A 15,811-nucleotide genomic window follows, 5' to 3' on the forward strand; every position below is an offset into this window, starting at 1 on the left:
TGGGATTCACATGTATGGCCAATATTGAAGCCAAGCCGATGTTGTACATTTGTCATTAATCCGGAAGGCCTTCAACAATATATAAGGCACCCGTTCCTCGGACTCATAAGAGTGCCTTAGCGGACAAGACGGGGGTCGGTCAAGTTCGTGAGGCTTGGTAATTCGTCCGAAAGACAAGAGAAATCTAAGAGGTATTGTAGCCCTTGGAAGAGAAGCTATTGTCGGTAGAACCAACCGAGGTCTTTCAGGAATGAGTCGGACCTAGTGTACAATCTTTTTCCTGGGCGACAGCTAACGTCATCGTCATGTGGGCTGCCCATCAATAGTGTGAGGCACAACCCAACTAGGCCCCATAGCCGACTACTGACCCGAACAATCAAGCAAATCATCTCCTTACCCGACTCAACACTCCACGAGCTAGGAGGAGGCCATAGTTGTAACACCCCACTTTTCTTAAACTTAATTAAAGTTCTAAAACCAAATTAAGATAAACTAAGCAGCGGAAAATCAAACTTAATTAACAAACTTAGTGGGAATGTCACCGCCACAACCACCTTCCCACGGTGATTGCACAGGCTAAGGGTAAAACTAAACATCAAGTCAAACTAACATCCGAAATTTAATACATTTAAGTCACTTGGGGAAAAACACCCCGGTGTCTATCACCAAACATAAATAACACAAGTCTACAAAAATCATCCATGACATCATAAGGTAAAACAAGAGTTTAGACTATTAGATCTACTAAACTAGTCTAACTCGAACAACTCTCAAACGCTGGGCCACCTGAAAGGGGTTTTGCAAATAGAAAAATAGAAAACACCCGTTAGCACGAAGCTAAGTATAACCACACTCAACCTTGTAAAATACTACAGTATATACTTTGGAAAAACATTTGATTCACATTCTCAATTTAAGCAATCTCAATCACTTAGACAAAATCTTAATATAAACCACAAAGCTTTCTATATGCTCACAACCTAAAATATCAAATGGGCATACTTCAACGATATCAAACCTAACAACATGCCCATACCATTACATACATAACATAGCAAATCTCAATCCTGTGTAACATATCAATAACAATCTCATGCTAACACATAACTTAACAAGCAATTTCATGGTATCAAACAATAAGAAATTATTCTCATGCTTTCAAGTTCTCATAATGTAAACTAGATATACATCAATATGCAACTAAGGCAATCATACTCAATATACAATCTCGGGTAATCATTCTCAATATGCAATCTAGTGCAAACACTCTCATTATGCAATCTCGTGCAATTCTATACTCAAATGCAATCTCGTGCAATACGATACTCAAATGCAATCTCGTGCAATACTATACTCAAATGCAATAAGATGCTATAGGATATGTATACTTATACACTCGTTTCTAAATAAAATACTTTTCTATGGAGGTTTCTTAGAGTCACAATGACTCGCTTTCTTTCTCTTGAGTCTCTTGACTCGATTTCTTTCTTGCTCAAACTTTCTCATACTTCTCGTTTCTCTTCTTGTGCGAGGTAGGTACTCCGCCGCAGCGAAGCCCTAGCGTACGGTGCAATCTCGTGCATCCGCCACATCCGTAACTACGGAACCTCTAACTCGTGGGGAGGTAGGTCTTCACAAATCGTGAATGGACCTAACCGGCTCGGCAATCTAGCCGGTCACATACTCAACTCGCTCACAGAACCACTCTTTTTGATCTTTATATTTCTATCTTGCTTGCTTTCTCTGTGGAATCAGGTATCGTACTTTTAGTGTGTGCACCCCCTAACCAGGATTCCAAGCCTGGCGGGAAGTCTTCAACCTCGTAATGTGGCAATACGCCGCGTTACTTGATAACTCTGTCGGATCGCAACGTCCGTTACTTTCTCTTTTACTCCGAAAGGACATAGTCCCAACGGGTCCTCCAAAACCTCACTGATATATATATATATATATATATATATATATATATATATATATATATATATATATATATATCTCATGTAGCAAACTTATGCATGTCACATCTCTACAACTTCTCAATGCAACAAGGTAAGGACTTTCCACATGCTCATGAGTTTTAGAAAATAATACTTAGGCACACGTTGGCTAGTTATGCACTTTTAAAACATGACATGCTTGAAATGCAATTTACTGTATAACATACTTCAATTCTATATATTACTGTGAACTCTCAAAGGACACATAATCATGCTTGAAATTCATTATCTGACAAATACTAGCAAATAATTCTCATGCATTTGGAACTCAAATTGCTCAATTTAAAATCATTCTCTGGATAATAACATTCAAGACTAACATTCTCTGAACAGTCCAATACTTGAAATTTAACAAATAATCTCTATGAATCATATCATACTCCTTAGGCATACTTTTCGAACAAGACTTAATCAATTAATGATCATGCTTCTCAATTTAACAATCAAATAATATCAAGCAGTTCACATGGGCAAAACTAAGTCTGATGCTTCTCAAATAACATTACTGTAACTCAATTGCTTCACAAAAACAATCACATAATGCTCATTTCTAATCCAAATTCAACGAAATCAAAGTCCAAATGTGCGTCATGACGGCCCCAAGGTATCGAGCCACAATAGCCCGTGACACTTGGTCCGAAATGACACGTAGCTGAGCCACAAGGGTCTGACCACTGCACAGACAAAACCCACGGAGCTTGTGGTGGGGCTAGAGGAGCCCCGCTGCCTGGGACCGCCTCGGCAGCGGCCTAGGGCCATCCTGTCACGGCTCTAGCCAACGGCTCCCTCGTGGGCCGTTGGCTAGGCCCGTGACTTGTATCTGGTGCATACTATGTTGTGCACCAGAGACTTCTTCTTCACCTGTAAAGCATTTTCAGACAAAATTCCACTTCCAAATCATCACCAACACATTATACAACATCAACAAGTCATCTAATAGCTCAAACACACAATATTCAAGCATTTCTACTCATTTCTAACAATATAACAGTGGCTTCACAGAGCCAAAAAGAGATTGGGGATCTATGGGGTTATACCTCTTCTTGTTCTCCTTCTTGTTGGGATTCCTCCTTCTTCCCAAGCTAGACACCTCCTTCACCTCCTAGACACCTCAAACAAGCCACACAACAACTCTTAAAACTAAAGTCTTTCAGAGATAGAAAACATGGAGCTGAAGAAATGGAAGGCTTGGAAAACTTACTGTGTTTTCTTGTAGAGCATTTGTTTGGGGAAGACAAGGAAGGGAATCAAGAGACAATGGCTGAAAACATCTCATTTTATAGAGCTCTAAACCCTAGGAGAATCACCAATGATTGATGGAGGGCAAAATGGTAATATGGCTTGACTCCTTAAAATATCAGATAAGGGAGGGTGGAGTTTAGTGGTTCACCAAGCATCATGGACCAAGGTCTAGAGTTATGGTTTTAAAATAGTTTTGGGGTAAAAAAATGCATTTTTTCAAAAATACTTTCTAGACAACCACTTAGTTTAAGTTTCTCAGATTTCTCCCGGTTTCACTCAGATTGACTTTCGGATAAAAAACTAGGCACGCAATGTACCCGAGAATTTATGATTTTTGAATTAAAATAAGTTTAGGTGTTGAATTCATTTTAAATGTAACCCAAAATAATTTATTCAAACACCAAATACATCTCAAAAATTTTTATAGAGTGAAAAATGACTATTTTGGAATTTCTTAAAACCGAATTTATAAAATAAAATTTTGGGTTGTCACAATAGTGCAAGGGGCCTGAGGCCGCAACTAGGGCCGAAATGAGGGAACTCGTCATGGAGAGAGGTCGAACCCTTTTGCGAGGAGCCCATCGATGAGAAGATGGTGCCCCGACCATTAAGGGCTCGCAAGCTAGGTAGCGGCCCTGGACCGAATAACAGTACCTTGGTGCACTTGTAAGCAACCCGAGGAGGTAAGAGAAAACATTAATTTCTAAATTGGAAAAATGTTAACACATATTTATGATTAGGCTAGCAGACTAAGCAAGCTGCCAAAAAACAAAAACAAATATGGACTTTGTAGTGGACCAACAGACATGATAAGTGGTCCCGATGCGAGTTGGACACTCCGCAGTCTAGACAGGAAATGCTGAAGCAAACAATAAGACAAAAATGAGCTTGCAAGCTAGGTAGGTAGTCCGAGCAGGTAATAAAACAATTTTCAGCTTCATTTTGTACCATGGCTTGGAAAGCACGTCATGGGACCGGGAAAAAAATGTTACTGGATTCGAAAGCAGCTCGAGAAGGTAATTAAAAAACATTTTTTTTTATTATTTTCTACCTACTCTTCACCCCCCCCCCCTTTCATTTTCAGTACTGGGCCTACAACGCAGGGCCGGAGGCCCAAGAGGAAAAAAAATGATTATGGTTGGGCCTACAAGAAAGGGTAGGCAGCCAAGGAGAAAAAAAAAAAAGAAAAAAAAAGAAGGGAGAAATAACAATTATTGAGCTTGTAAGGCAGGGTAGGTGGCCCGCATCTCTTGTATGGCGCCCGCAAGGCGTAGTAGGCGGCCTGTATGCATCTTCACTCGGGCCTGCAAGATGCGACCCTCATCCCGGTGTGCACATCTTCACTCGAGATTGTAGGCAAGGTACGCAGCCTAGTGTGCAAATCTTCACCTGGGCCATTAGGGTAAGGTAAGCAACCAAACGTGCAAGAGAGAGAGAGAGAGAGAGAGAGAGAGAGAGAGAGAGAGAGAGAGAGAGAAATCATGGTTAATGCATTATCCCGCTCCTCAGCGGGTGACATATTTCTATCCGGCTTCTCACCGGTCGACGTATTATTACCCGCTTCTCAATGGTCGACATATTATTATCCCGCTTGTCAGCGCTCGATCATATTTCTATCTCATGTCTCAGCAGTCGACATATTATTATCCCGCTTCTCAGCAGTTAACATATTTCTATCCCTCTTCTCAGCGGTCGATATCTTTCTATCCCGCTTCTTAGTGGTCGACATATTGTTATCCTACTTCTTAGCAATCGACATATATCTATCTCGCTTTTCAGCAGTCGATATATATCTATCCCGCTTCTCAATGGTCGACATATTATCCTACTTCTCAGCGATCGACATATTTCTATCCTACTTCTCAGTAATCAACTTCTATTTTATCTCGTTTCTTAGTGGTCAACATATTATTATCTCGCTTCTTAGCGGTCGGTCATGTTTCTATCCTGCTTCTCAACGTTCAACATATCTTATTCCGTTTCGCGGCGGTCGATACATCCAATCTCGCATCTCAACAGCTGATATATTTCGCTTAGCTTCTCGATGGACCGCCAAGTTACCCATTGGGGTGAGGTGTATTAGTGAGCTCACATGATGGGTAGGCGACAAAAATTTCTTCTTTTTTTTTTTTCTTGCAAGGTACGTGTGAGAACTAAGTCATCCTGATGAATATCATGTGAGAAGAACTGTAGGAACCGAGCAACATGTGAGGAAAACTGCAGGAATCAAGCACCAGCCTATCCGAAAGAGATGAAAAGCCTTTTAGACTAAGAACCCTATTTTTTGTTTTTTATGTTTCCCCATCAAAGTGAAATTTTAAATTTAAAGTAGGAGATCTTTTCATTTTAGGCATATTGGTGTTCCAAAAGTACCTTTCCGAAATCTCGGAGATGAAGATGCATCGTGGATTGATATATAGTGCGACTTGTCAGATATATTGAGTCATTTGGGATTTCTCCATTCTCTCCCCCGAGAGAGATAACCACCCTTTCACCTAGATAAATTCATGAAATCATCCAAAATTTGGAGTGTGAAAAAAGAACCTTTTGGGGGAATCGAGCAGCATGTGAGGAGAACTATAGGAACCGGGCACCAAGCTATCCGAAAGGGAGGAAAAGCTTCTATACTTTCTTTGCCCATCACGTCAAAGAATGGGCGACTTAAGACTTTGACATTGGCTCATTTTGGTGGCAGAGAATAATGGTGGCCCAAGAAATTGAAAGGGTAACAAAAGTCAACCAACAAGATACGAACCCATAACCTCCAGCATAACAACCTAAGTAAGAACCATCCACCAAAAACACTCAAGATATCATGTACAAAAAGGTAGGACGCTCTATTTATCCCTGTGGAGATTGTTGACATCCAGGTCACACCCCCTAATTTCCATGCTAAATTAAGCCTTAAACATGCATATACCTAGCCTAACACCATAAACAGCGAAAGACTAAACAGAGATTATATAAATAGGAAATAAAGGGTGCTATGCCACGTCCACTCAAAGGTGAACGCACAGGCGAAACATCTGCATAAATCCACAATCTAAATTCATTCAGGAACAGGAGTACTAATGTCTAACATTGGCACACAGGCCACAACATCTCAAAACAAAGGGATCTAAACTAAGAGGTCCTAAACCGCGCTCTCGTCTACACATCACCTGAAACGAACACATAAAATAAGGGACGACGCCCGGTCAGCGAATGATGCTGGTAACCCACCAATACATGTGAAATATCATATGTAGATAGTTTATATGTATACAAAATCATTTGCGAAACAGGATATAGTATATATCAATTTCAAAGCCAAGAGTAGAAGTCAAACACAAGACTCCATGCACTCACAACAAAGACAAGGGAACACATCCCAAGACCACAAGAACCATTAACGACTCACATGAACGGCTAAAGGTATAATCTACCATCACACAGTAGATTAACACTAGACATGAATAACACAAGAGAATAAAGACACAACCATCGGCAACACATGCCTTTATGACATCACACGTCACAAATAGAGAAATACACAACAACAGCTACACAAGCCTTCGTGACATCACCCATCACGAATTGAGATGCCTTTCTTATGCCCGGTTCCAACCTTATGGCTACCCCCAACCTTATGTCTAGTTCCAACCATTACCTCTAAGACCCCTGCACATCCAAGTCCAACCTTTTCCCTCCTAGACCGTCGTCCCCCACCAACGACCACCAACAAGACCACCGATTTCATAGTACACGAGGGTACCGATCACACACACGGCAACACATGCCACCCAAGAAATACGTGAACCCATCACTCAGGTCACAAACTCCATAATCGCGTCATGGCCACCACGAGGACCACTGCCGTACCTTGGTGACTAGTGTCCCATACCACTAATCGTGCAATCCAGGTACAGCCACACACACCACAGCACAACAGGAATCAATCAACGGATCACAACGAAGATATGAAACCATAATCAATCAAGGAATGGATCACAATCCAACAACAAAGATGAATAACCCAAGTTATCATCAACGATAGGAAGGTACAAACAACACACATGCTAGCATTTAAACACCAAACTAGCATGCTTATCAAACGGGAAAACCAAACATAGTTCCGAAGAACACACAAGATTCATCACGGTTCAACGAATCACAATGTTGAACACTTAGCACGATTCAAGACACCAAAACCTACATGGATTCCTACTATATAGTTCTAGACATACGAAACATCAAGAAGACACTCAAATAGTTCCACAAAAGAACATCGGGAAGTCAAAAGACTAAATACCGAGTCAGAAGAATCACGGGGAACAAATCCCACACAACCACCATATGTACCCCACGGGTGGACCCTCGGGTAGACCCCCACCCGTGGTTCCGCCCGCGGGTACATACCAATAAGCCACCTTGTACCCCGCGGGTGGGGCGGCGGGTAGGCCACTACCCGCCGTTCCGCCCGCGGGTACATACCTGTACACCAAAATAATCCCTTCGGGGATTTTCAACTCCAAGCTCAAATTCAAGTCCAAAACATGCCAAATCTCACCAAATACAACAAAATGACTTGAATAAAAGGAATAGCCAAGCAATGGCATACAAGAACCCTAAACACAAGCTCTAGATATGCATTTTCACAAGACAATGCATAAACACTCACATTTCATAGCAAAATCACATGTAGAATCCAAGAATCATCAAGTAAGCAAAATAGATTTTGTAGAGCATGGGTTACCTCTTGAAGACTTGTCCTTCACTTACAACACTCCACAAGGCTCCCAACAAGGTTCCCTTTCCACACCCACTTCAAGAACACACCAAGACAACATAAAGACTTCACCCTTATAAAAAGATACCTTAGAAAACACTAAAAACACAAGAGGAGCTTAGATCTTACCCTTCTAGATGCTCAAAAGTATGAAAGGTAGAATCTTGAAAGCAAACTTGAAAGATCTTAGAAGCCCTAGGTGTGGCTTGGAGAGAAAGCAAACTAGCTTTTAGAGAGAAGAGAGAGAGCTTATGATTTTTCTCTTGGAGAGTGTTTGAAGAAATGAAATGTGTCTTCCTAGGTTAGCTTGAAAGACTATTGCCAAGGAAATGTCTCATTTACCCTTACTAAGATGAAATGTGTAAGGGAACAAGGGCACAACTCACAAAGCTTTAGGTACAACTTTTGACTTTGGGTTGACTAGTCAATTACTAGTCCCCGACTATTGAATTTTCAGGAATTTAAGGAATTAAATTACCAATTGTATTAGGATTATGTACTTAATTAATCCCTTAATTGAATTTGGATTACGGGGTGTCACATCCTCTTCCCCTTCAAAGAAGCTTCATCCACGAAGCTTGGGTACGACGAATTAGATCAAACGGTGAAACGAAACCACAACGTGACAAGAGTGTCAAGAACATCCTTATTTGGTCAAGACTCAAAGGATTCAAAAGGTGTCAAACATAAGCAAGAAGGTATATCGATTCAAGGATTGAAGGAATTTAACCAACGGAGATATTGAGAATATCAAACTCTAAACCAAACACAACCAACAACTCCTATCCAACTATCAAGGTCTAAACTTCTAACGTCTAACACAAACCGCTAAACCAACAAACCAACCAAGCAAGCAAGCAAAGCAAACACACAAAGTAATCCACAACAACTAGCAACGGTAACACAACTAAAAGATAACACAAGCTAAAGAAAAAGGGTGAACGAGGTTACCACAATACTAAGCTAGAACGACTCGCTCTCCGACTCGTCGGTGCTCTCCTCGAGCTCTTCTTCGTCTCCTCCTTTTCGGCTTAAACTGGCCTCAATCTGATCTAGCCTCTGGTGAATGGCAACAAACTGCGTCTTCATAAAAGCGAAGCCTTCTTCGATCATCCGGTTCTGTTGGCGTAGCAAGGTGACCACACGCTCCTCGTGTGTTATAGCATCGTGCTCCCTCTTGGTTCGGGCTTCCCTCCTCCTTCGGTTCTCCTCGCTTTCCGGATCGCTTTCCTCAACTTCGGCAGCTTCTGGCTCTTCCACTTCCTCTTCTTGGTCTGCTTCACCCTCATCCTCTACATCACCTCCCAGGCTTTGAACTGCGAGGTTCAACTTTCCAACAGGGATCTCGAGATCTGCAACCAACTCATCTCTTTCCTCGGGGGTCTTCCTAGCAACTTCTTCTAGCGTGATGTAATAACCATTATCCAACTGAAACTCAAGGTTTACAAATAAAAAGTCTATTTGTTTTTTAGGCTTCACAAGAAAGGATTTCTATGGATTTTCCATTCCAAATTCAAAGAATTGTTTGGAGAGTTTTAAGTAACTCACAAGAAAGAAAGGTTACAATTTGTACATGTGCAACAACTATGGACGTAATCCAAGCATGACTCATCTTAGGGGTGAACGACTATCTCTACGAAAGGCTTGCACTTCCAACTAAAAGGATCACTCATCAAGAAGGGCTTACATCTAGGTCCAAAAGAATCATTCACCAAAGAGGAAAACATAACAAGGATAATGAAACGACTCCAACAGACAATCAAGTAAAACAAGGCAACATACGACGGCACAAAGAACAAGACGCGTTCTAAAGACAAGGGTAGGCTAGAAAAAGGTTACCTGCCAGCTCTTCCTCCACCAAGCCCTCGGTCTCTGCCTGCGATCGTCCCATCACGAACACCCTTCCTGACGGCCTAGACCCAGCTGCTCCACGGCTCGAACTACCTCCTGTTGCTCCTCCGGCTCCTGGGGGTGGTGGCAACGCCCTTTGGTTGGCTTGCTGAGGGCACTCGGCGACCTTGTGACCCCTGTCTCCACAACGAAAACACCGGAACGCTTGACCATGACAGTCCTGACCAGCATGCACCTTCCCACATCTACGACAAGCAAACGTCTTGACTTAATTCCCATGCTCCGATCGATTGGGTCCTTGGGTTGGAGATGATGCATTCTTAGCTTGGAAACTCGACTTAGGCTTCTTGAAGCTGGAAGAGCCTCCACTCTCGGTTCTTTTCCTTGCAAGCTCATAAGATCCTCGCTGCAACTGCTGAACACGGTACAGATCCGCGGCACTCAGGTATGCTTCCTTCAAAGAACTCGGCCTACTAACGGTTAGGGCCTTCCGTGCCTCGTAGTTCAAGCCAGCTACAAACTTCTCGACCTTGGTGAGCTCCGTAGGCACAATCATCCGGGCGAAACGCGCAAGCTCTAGGAACTTCTTGTGGTACTCAACCACCGATAACAATCCTTGCTGGAGATGAAGGAATTTCTCATACATTGCAGCTCTAACATGTGCCGGATAAAACCTCTCGCGCATTCGATCCTTTAGAGCGGTCCATCCAAACTCAGGCTCCTCAAGGCAAGCTGGGCCCTCGTGCATCCACCATAGATCGGCCTCAAAACAGAAGTAGAACGTTGCAAGCTCTACTCTTCGCTCTTCCGGACAATCGACAACCGAGAAGATCTTGTCAAACGTTCTCATCCATTCTTCCAAGATAACCGGGTCTTCCTCACCCGCAAAGATTGGTAGCCTGTGACCCGACACGAGACGCCCCATGTCCCTATGCCCAGCAGGCTGAGGAGGTGGCACGGGATTGTTATTCTGCAGCAAAGCTTCACAGAGGATCTGCATCGTCAGCGTCAACTGCTGGAGGTTCTGGGCAAGCTGCTCATTCGTCGGGGTCTCCGGCGTACGCGCACGAGGACGAGGAGGCATCGCAAGCTTCTACAAAAACTACACGATTAACAACAAGACAACAAACAAGCAAGCAACTGTAAACAACGCTCAACTCCCCGCGCGTCCTAAGAATCCTAAGTCTAACACTTAGATTCTTACGGTCACCTTAAGGTCTCATACCACACTTAGCCACTTAGAAGTCTAGACTTTATCAACCTAGGCTCTGATACCAACTGTAACACCCCCTAATTTCCATGCTAAATTAAGCTTTAAACATGCAGATAACTAGCCAAACACCATACACAGCGGAAGACGAAATAGAGATTATATAAATAGGAAATAAGGGTTCTATGCCACGTCCACTCAAAGGTGAACGACAGGCGAAACATCTGCATAAATCCACAATCTAAATTCATTCAGGAACAGGAGTACTAATGTCTAACATTGGCACACATACCACAACATATCAAAACAAAGGGATCTAAACTAACAGGTTCTAGACCGCGCTCTCGTCTACTCATCACCTGAAAGAAACACATAAAATAAGGGACGACGCCCGGTCAGCGAATGATGCTGGTAACCCACCAATACATGTGAAATATCATATGTAGATAGTTTATATGTATACAAAATCATTTGCAAAACGGGATATAGTATATATAAATTTCAAAGCCAAGAGTAGAAGTCAAACACAAGACTCCATGCACTCACAACAAAGACAAGGGAACACATCCCAAGACCACAAGAAGCATTAACGACTCACATGAACGGGTCAAGGTATAATCTACCATCACACAGTAGATTAACACCCGACATGCATAACACAAGAGAATAAAGACACAACCATCGGCAACACATGCCTTTGTGACATCACACGTCACAAATAGAGAAATACACAACAACGGCTACACAAGCCTTCGTGACATCACCCATCACGAATTGAGATGCCTTCCTTATGCCCGGTTCCAACCTTATGGCTACCCCCAACCTTATGCCTAATTCCAACCATTACCTCCAAGACCCCTGTACATCCAAGTCCAAGCTTTTCCCTCCTAGGACCGTCGTCCCCCACCAACGACCACCAACAAGACCACCGATTTCATAGTACACGAGGATACCGATCACACACACGGCAACACATGCCACCCAAGAAATACGTGAACCCATCACTTAGGTCACAAACTCCGTAATCGCGTCATGGCCACCACCACGAGGACCACTGCCGTACCTTGGTGACTAGTGTCCCATACCACTAATCGTGCAATCCAGGTACAACAACACACACCACACCACAACAGGAATCAATCAACGGATCACAACGAAGATATGAAACCATACTCAATCAAGGAATGGATCACAATCCAACAACAACGATGAATAACACAAGTTATCATCAACGATAGGAAGGTACAAACAACACACATTCTAGCATTTAAACACTGAATTAGCATGCTTATCAAACGAGTAAACCAAACATAATTCCGAAGAACACACAAGACTCATCACGGTTCAACGAATCACAATGTTGAACACTTAGCATGATTCAAGACACCAAAACCTACATGGATTCGTACCATATAGTTCTACACATACGGAACATCAAGAAGGCACTCAAATAGTTCCACAAAAGAATATCTAGAAGTCAAAAGACCAAATGCCGAATCAACAGAATCACGGGGAACAAATCCCCACACAACCACCATATGTACCCCGCGGGTGGACCCACGGGTAGACCTCCACCCGCGGGTACATACCCACAAGCCATCTTGTCCCCCTCGGGTGGGGCGACGGGTAGGCCACTGCCCGCCGTTCCGCCCGCGGGTACATACCTGTACATCAAAATAATCCCTTCGGGGATTTTCAACTCCAAGCTCAAATTCAAGTCCAAAACATGCCAAATCTCACCAAATACAACAAAATGACTTGAATCAAAGGAATAGCCAAGCAATGGCATACAAGAACCCTAAATACAAGCTCTAGATATGCATTTTCACAAGACAATGCATAAACACTCACATTTCATAGCAAAATCACATGTAGAATCCAAGAATCATCAAATAGGTAAGCAAAATAGATTTTTTAGAGCATGGGTTACCTCTTGAAGACTTGTCCTTCACTTACAACACTAGACAAGGCTCCCAACAAGGTTCCCTTTCCACACCCACTTCAAGAACACACCAAGACAACATAAAGATTTCACCCTTATAAAAAGATACCCTCAGAAAACACTAAAAACACAAGAGGAGCTTAGATCTTACCCTCCTAGATACTCAAAAGTATGAAAGGTAGAATCATGAAAGCAAACTTGAAAGATCTTGGTAGCCCTAGGTGTGGCTTGGAGAGAAAGCTAACTAGCTTTTAGAGAGAAGAGAGAGAGCTAATTATGATTTTTCTCTTGGAGAGTGTTTGAAGAAATGAAATGTGTCTTCCTAGGTTAGCTTGAAAGACTATTGCCAAGGAAATGTCTCATTTACCCTTACTAAGATGAAATGTGTAAGGGAACAAGGGAACAACTCACAAAGCTTTAGGTACAACTTTTGACTTTGGGTTGACTTGTCAATTACTAGTCCCCGACTATTGAATTTTCAGGAATTTAAGGAATTAAATTACCAATTGTATTAGGATTAATTACTTAATTAATCCCTTAATTTAATTTGGATTACGGGGTGTCACACAGGTAGTGATGGAACACGTGTATGGCCAATATTGAAGTCAAGCCGATGTTGTACATTTGTCAACCATCCGGAAGGTCTTTATCAATATATAAGACACCCTTACGTCCCCTTGAAGATCATCCCTGTAACACCCCCGATTTTACCAATATTTAAAAACTTAAATAAGAGATAAACAATCTAATCATTAATCACAAACGAGCGGAAGCAAAACTCTTAATCGGGAAAGTGCTATGCCACACCCATAAAATCTACAGGTGCACAGGCTAAGTCTAACAGAATCATCATAACATAACAGCAGTCTAAGGCGCACATGCCCACAAAACTAATCGAAAGGAAAGGCAAGACTACGCTAACTATATCCATTAGCGCGCTCTCCAAGCTAATCATAACCTGAAAAGACATAGGGATAACACCCATCAGCGAGAGATGCTGGTAACCCACCAATACGCGTTAAGTAACATAATATATATATATATATATATATATATATATATATATATATATATATATATATATATATATATATATATATACATATACATATATATATATACATATACATATATATATATATATATATATATATTCAAAACCGTTTGAGACAAGGGATTACAGTATATATCATTTCAAAGCCAAAAGAAGAAATGTCAAGGAACACAATCCACACTCTCAACAAAGACCAACGACCACAATACACAAGCCAACAAGGACCACAATCAACATACTCAACAAGACTCACAAGCAACATACTCAATAAGGACCACAACCTACCATCTTAATGGTAGAGTTCTCAACAGACATGTTCATAAACAATAACACAACAATCACATAATGACAAGTTTCACGTTCCAACCTTATGCTCTGTTCCAACCTTATGGCTACCCCCGGCCTTATTTCTGTTTCATCCGTTACCTCCTAGTGCCACCCTGTACTTCTGAGTCCACCTTATTCCGCCTGGGACCTTCGTCCCCCACTAATCTTTACCACCAATCTCATAGTATTACCACCGATCTCTTAGTACACGAGGGTACCATTACACAACACAACATTACCACCGATCTCGTGAGCAAAGCTCAAACAATATTACCACCAATCTCATTCATAGTTATACATAGTCATCATCAAGAGGATTGAGGCTTAACGGTAGCCCAATCAAACATCAACAAGGAATACAATCAAATGTACAAGATCACATCATAGACATCCATCAAGAGGTTTCAATGATAAACATGAAACAATACTCAACAACAACAATGGACTTCAATCCAATATCAACACGATTGGCAACACAAGTTGTCAATCCTCAAAGGAATGGACAAACAACGCATATTATTATCAAAGACAACATATCTAGCATGCTCATCAAACGGGTAAACCAAATTGGTTCCAACGAACCTCAAGGACTCACATAAATCCAACGAATCACAAAGTTGAACCATAAGCACGATTCAAGACACCAATTCCTAACATGGATACTTAGAACATCGTTCTAGACATACGAAACATCAAGAAGACACCCAAAAGCTCAACGATCCAACAAAAGGATGTCAAAACATCACATACCAAAATATGGAACCACGAGACAAACAACACCCAACATTCCACCGGGAGTGTACCCCGCTGGTGGAACTACGGGTGGGTACCTACCCGTGGTACCTCCCGCCAGGTACAACTCTCCACCCGTGGGTGGGGCGGCGGGTGGACATCCGCCCTCCATTCCACCCGCAGGGAACACCTGTGCAACAATTATTCCCTTCGGGGAAATTCATCTCCAAGGTCAAGTTCAAGTCCAAAACACCCCAAATCTCACATACAACAAGGAAATGACTTGAACCCAAGAATAGATCAAAGAACAACATTCAAGTACCTAGATACAAGCTCTAAACATGCATTATCACAAGATCATGCATCAAATCACTCACAATCATCAAGAATCATCAATAAAAGTCAAGAATCATCAATATCAAGTATAAAATAGGTTTTGTAGAGCATGGGTTACCTTTGTAGACCAAAACCTTCTTCCTTTCAACCCTCCTAAGCCCTACTTGGAAGCGCTTCTTCCTCACAACCTTCTTACACAAGCCAAACCACAAGAAAACACCAAACTTAGATAAAGACATCTTAACGCTAACCAAAAACACTAAATAACTTTAGATCTCACCCTTTCCTAAGTTTGGAAGATAGAAAGGTGGGAACTTGGGATGAATCTTTGCAAGATTGGGTGAGGTCTTTC

The 15,811-nt window shown here is 42.0% G+C and overlaps 1 protein-coding gene across 1 annotated transcript; it reads right to left on the reverse strand.

Annotated features, from left to right (window-relative positions):
• Window positions 1-10,126: 10,126 nt before the first annotated feature.
• LOC109180748 lies at window positions 10,127-10,942 on the reverse strand. Its single transcript, XM_019330458.1, has one exon. The coding sequence runs from the start codon at window positions 10,940-10,942 to the stop codon at window positions 10,127-10,129; it is 816 nt and encodes a 271-aa protein (XP_019186003.1).
• Window positions 10,943-15,811: the final 4,869 nt, after the last annotated feature.

This window comes from Ipomoea nil, unplaced genomic scaffold (genome assembly GCF_001879475.1).
Source record: "Ipomoea nil cultivar Tokyo-kokei standard unplaced genomic scaffold, Asagao_1.1 scaffold1034, whole genome shotgun sequence".
Classification (NCBI taxonomy): domain Eukaryota; kingdom Viridiplantae; phylum Streptophyta; class Magnoliopsida; order Solanales; family Convolvulaceae; genus Ipomoea; species Ipomoea nil.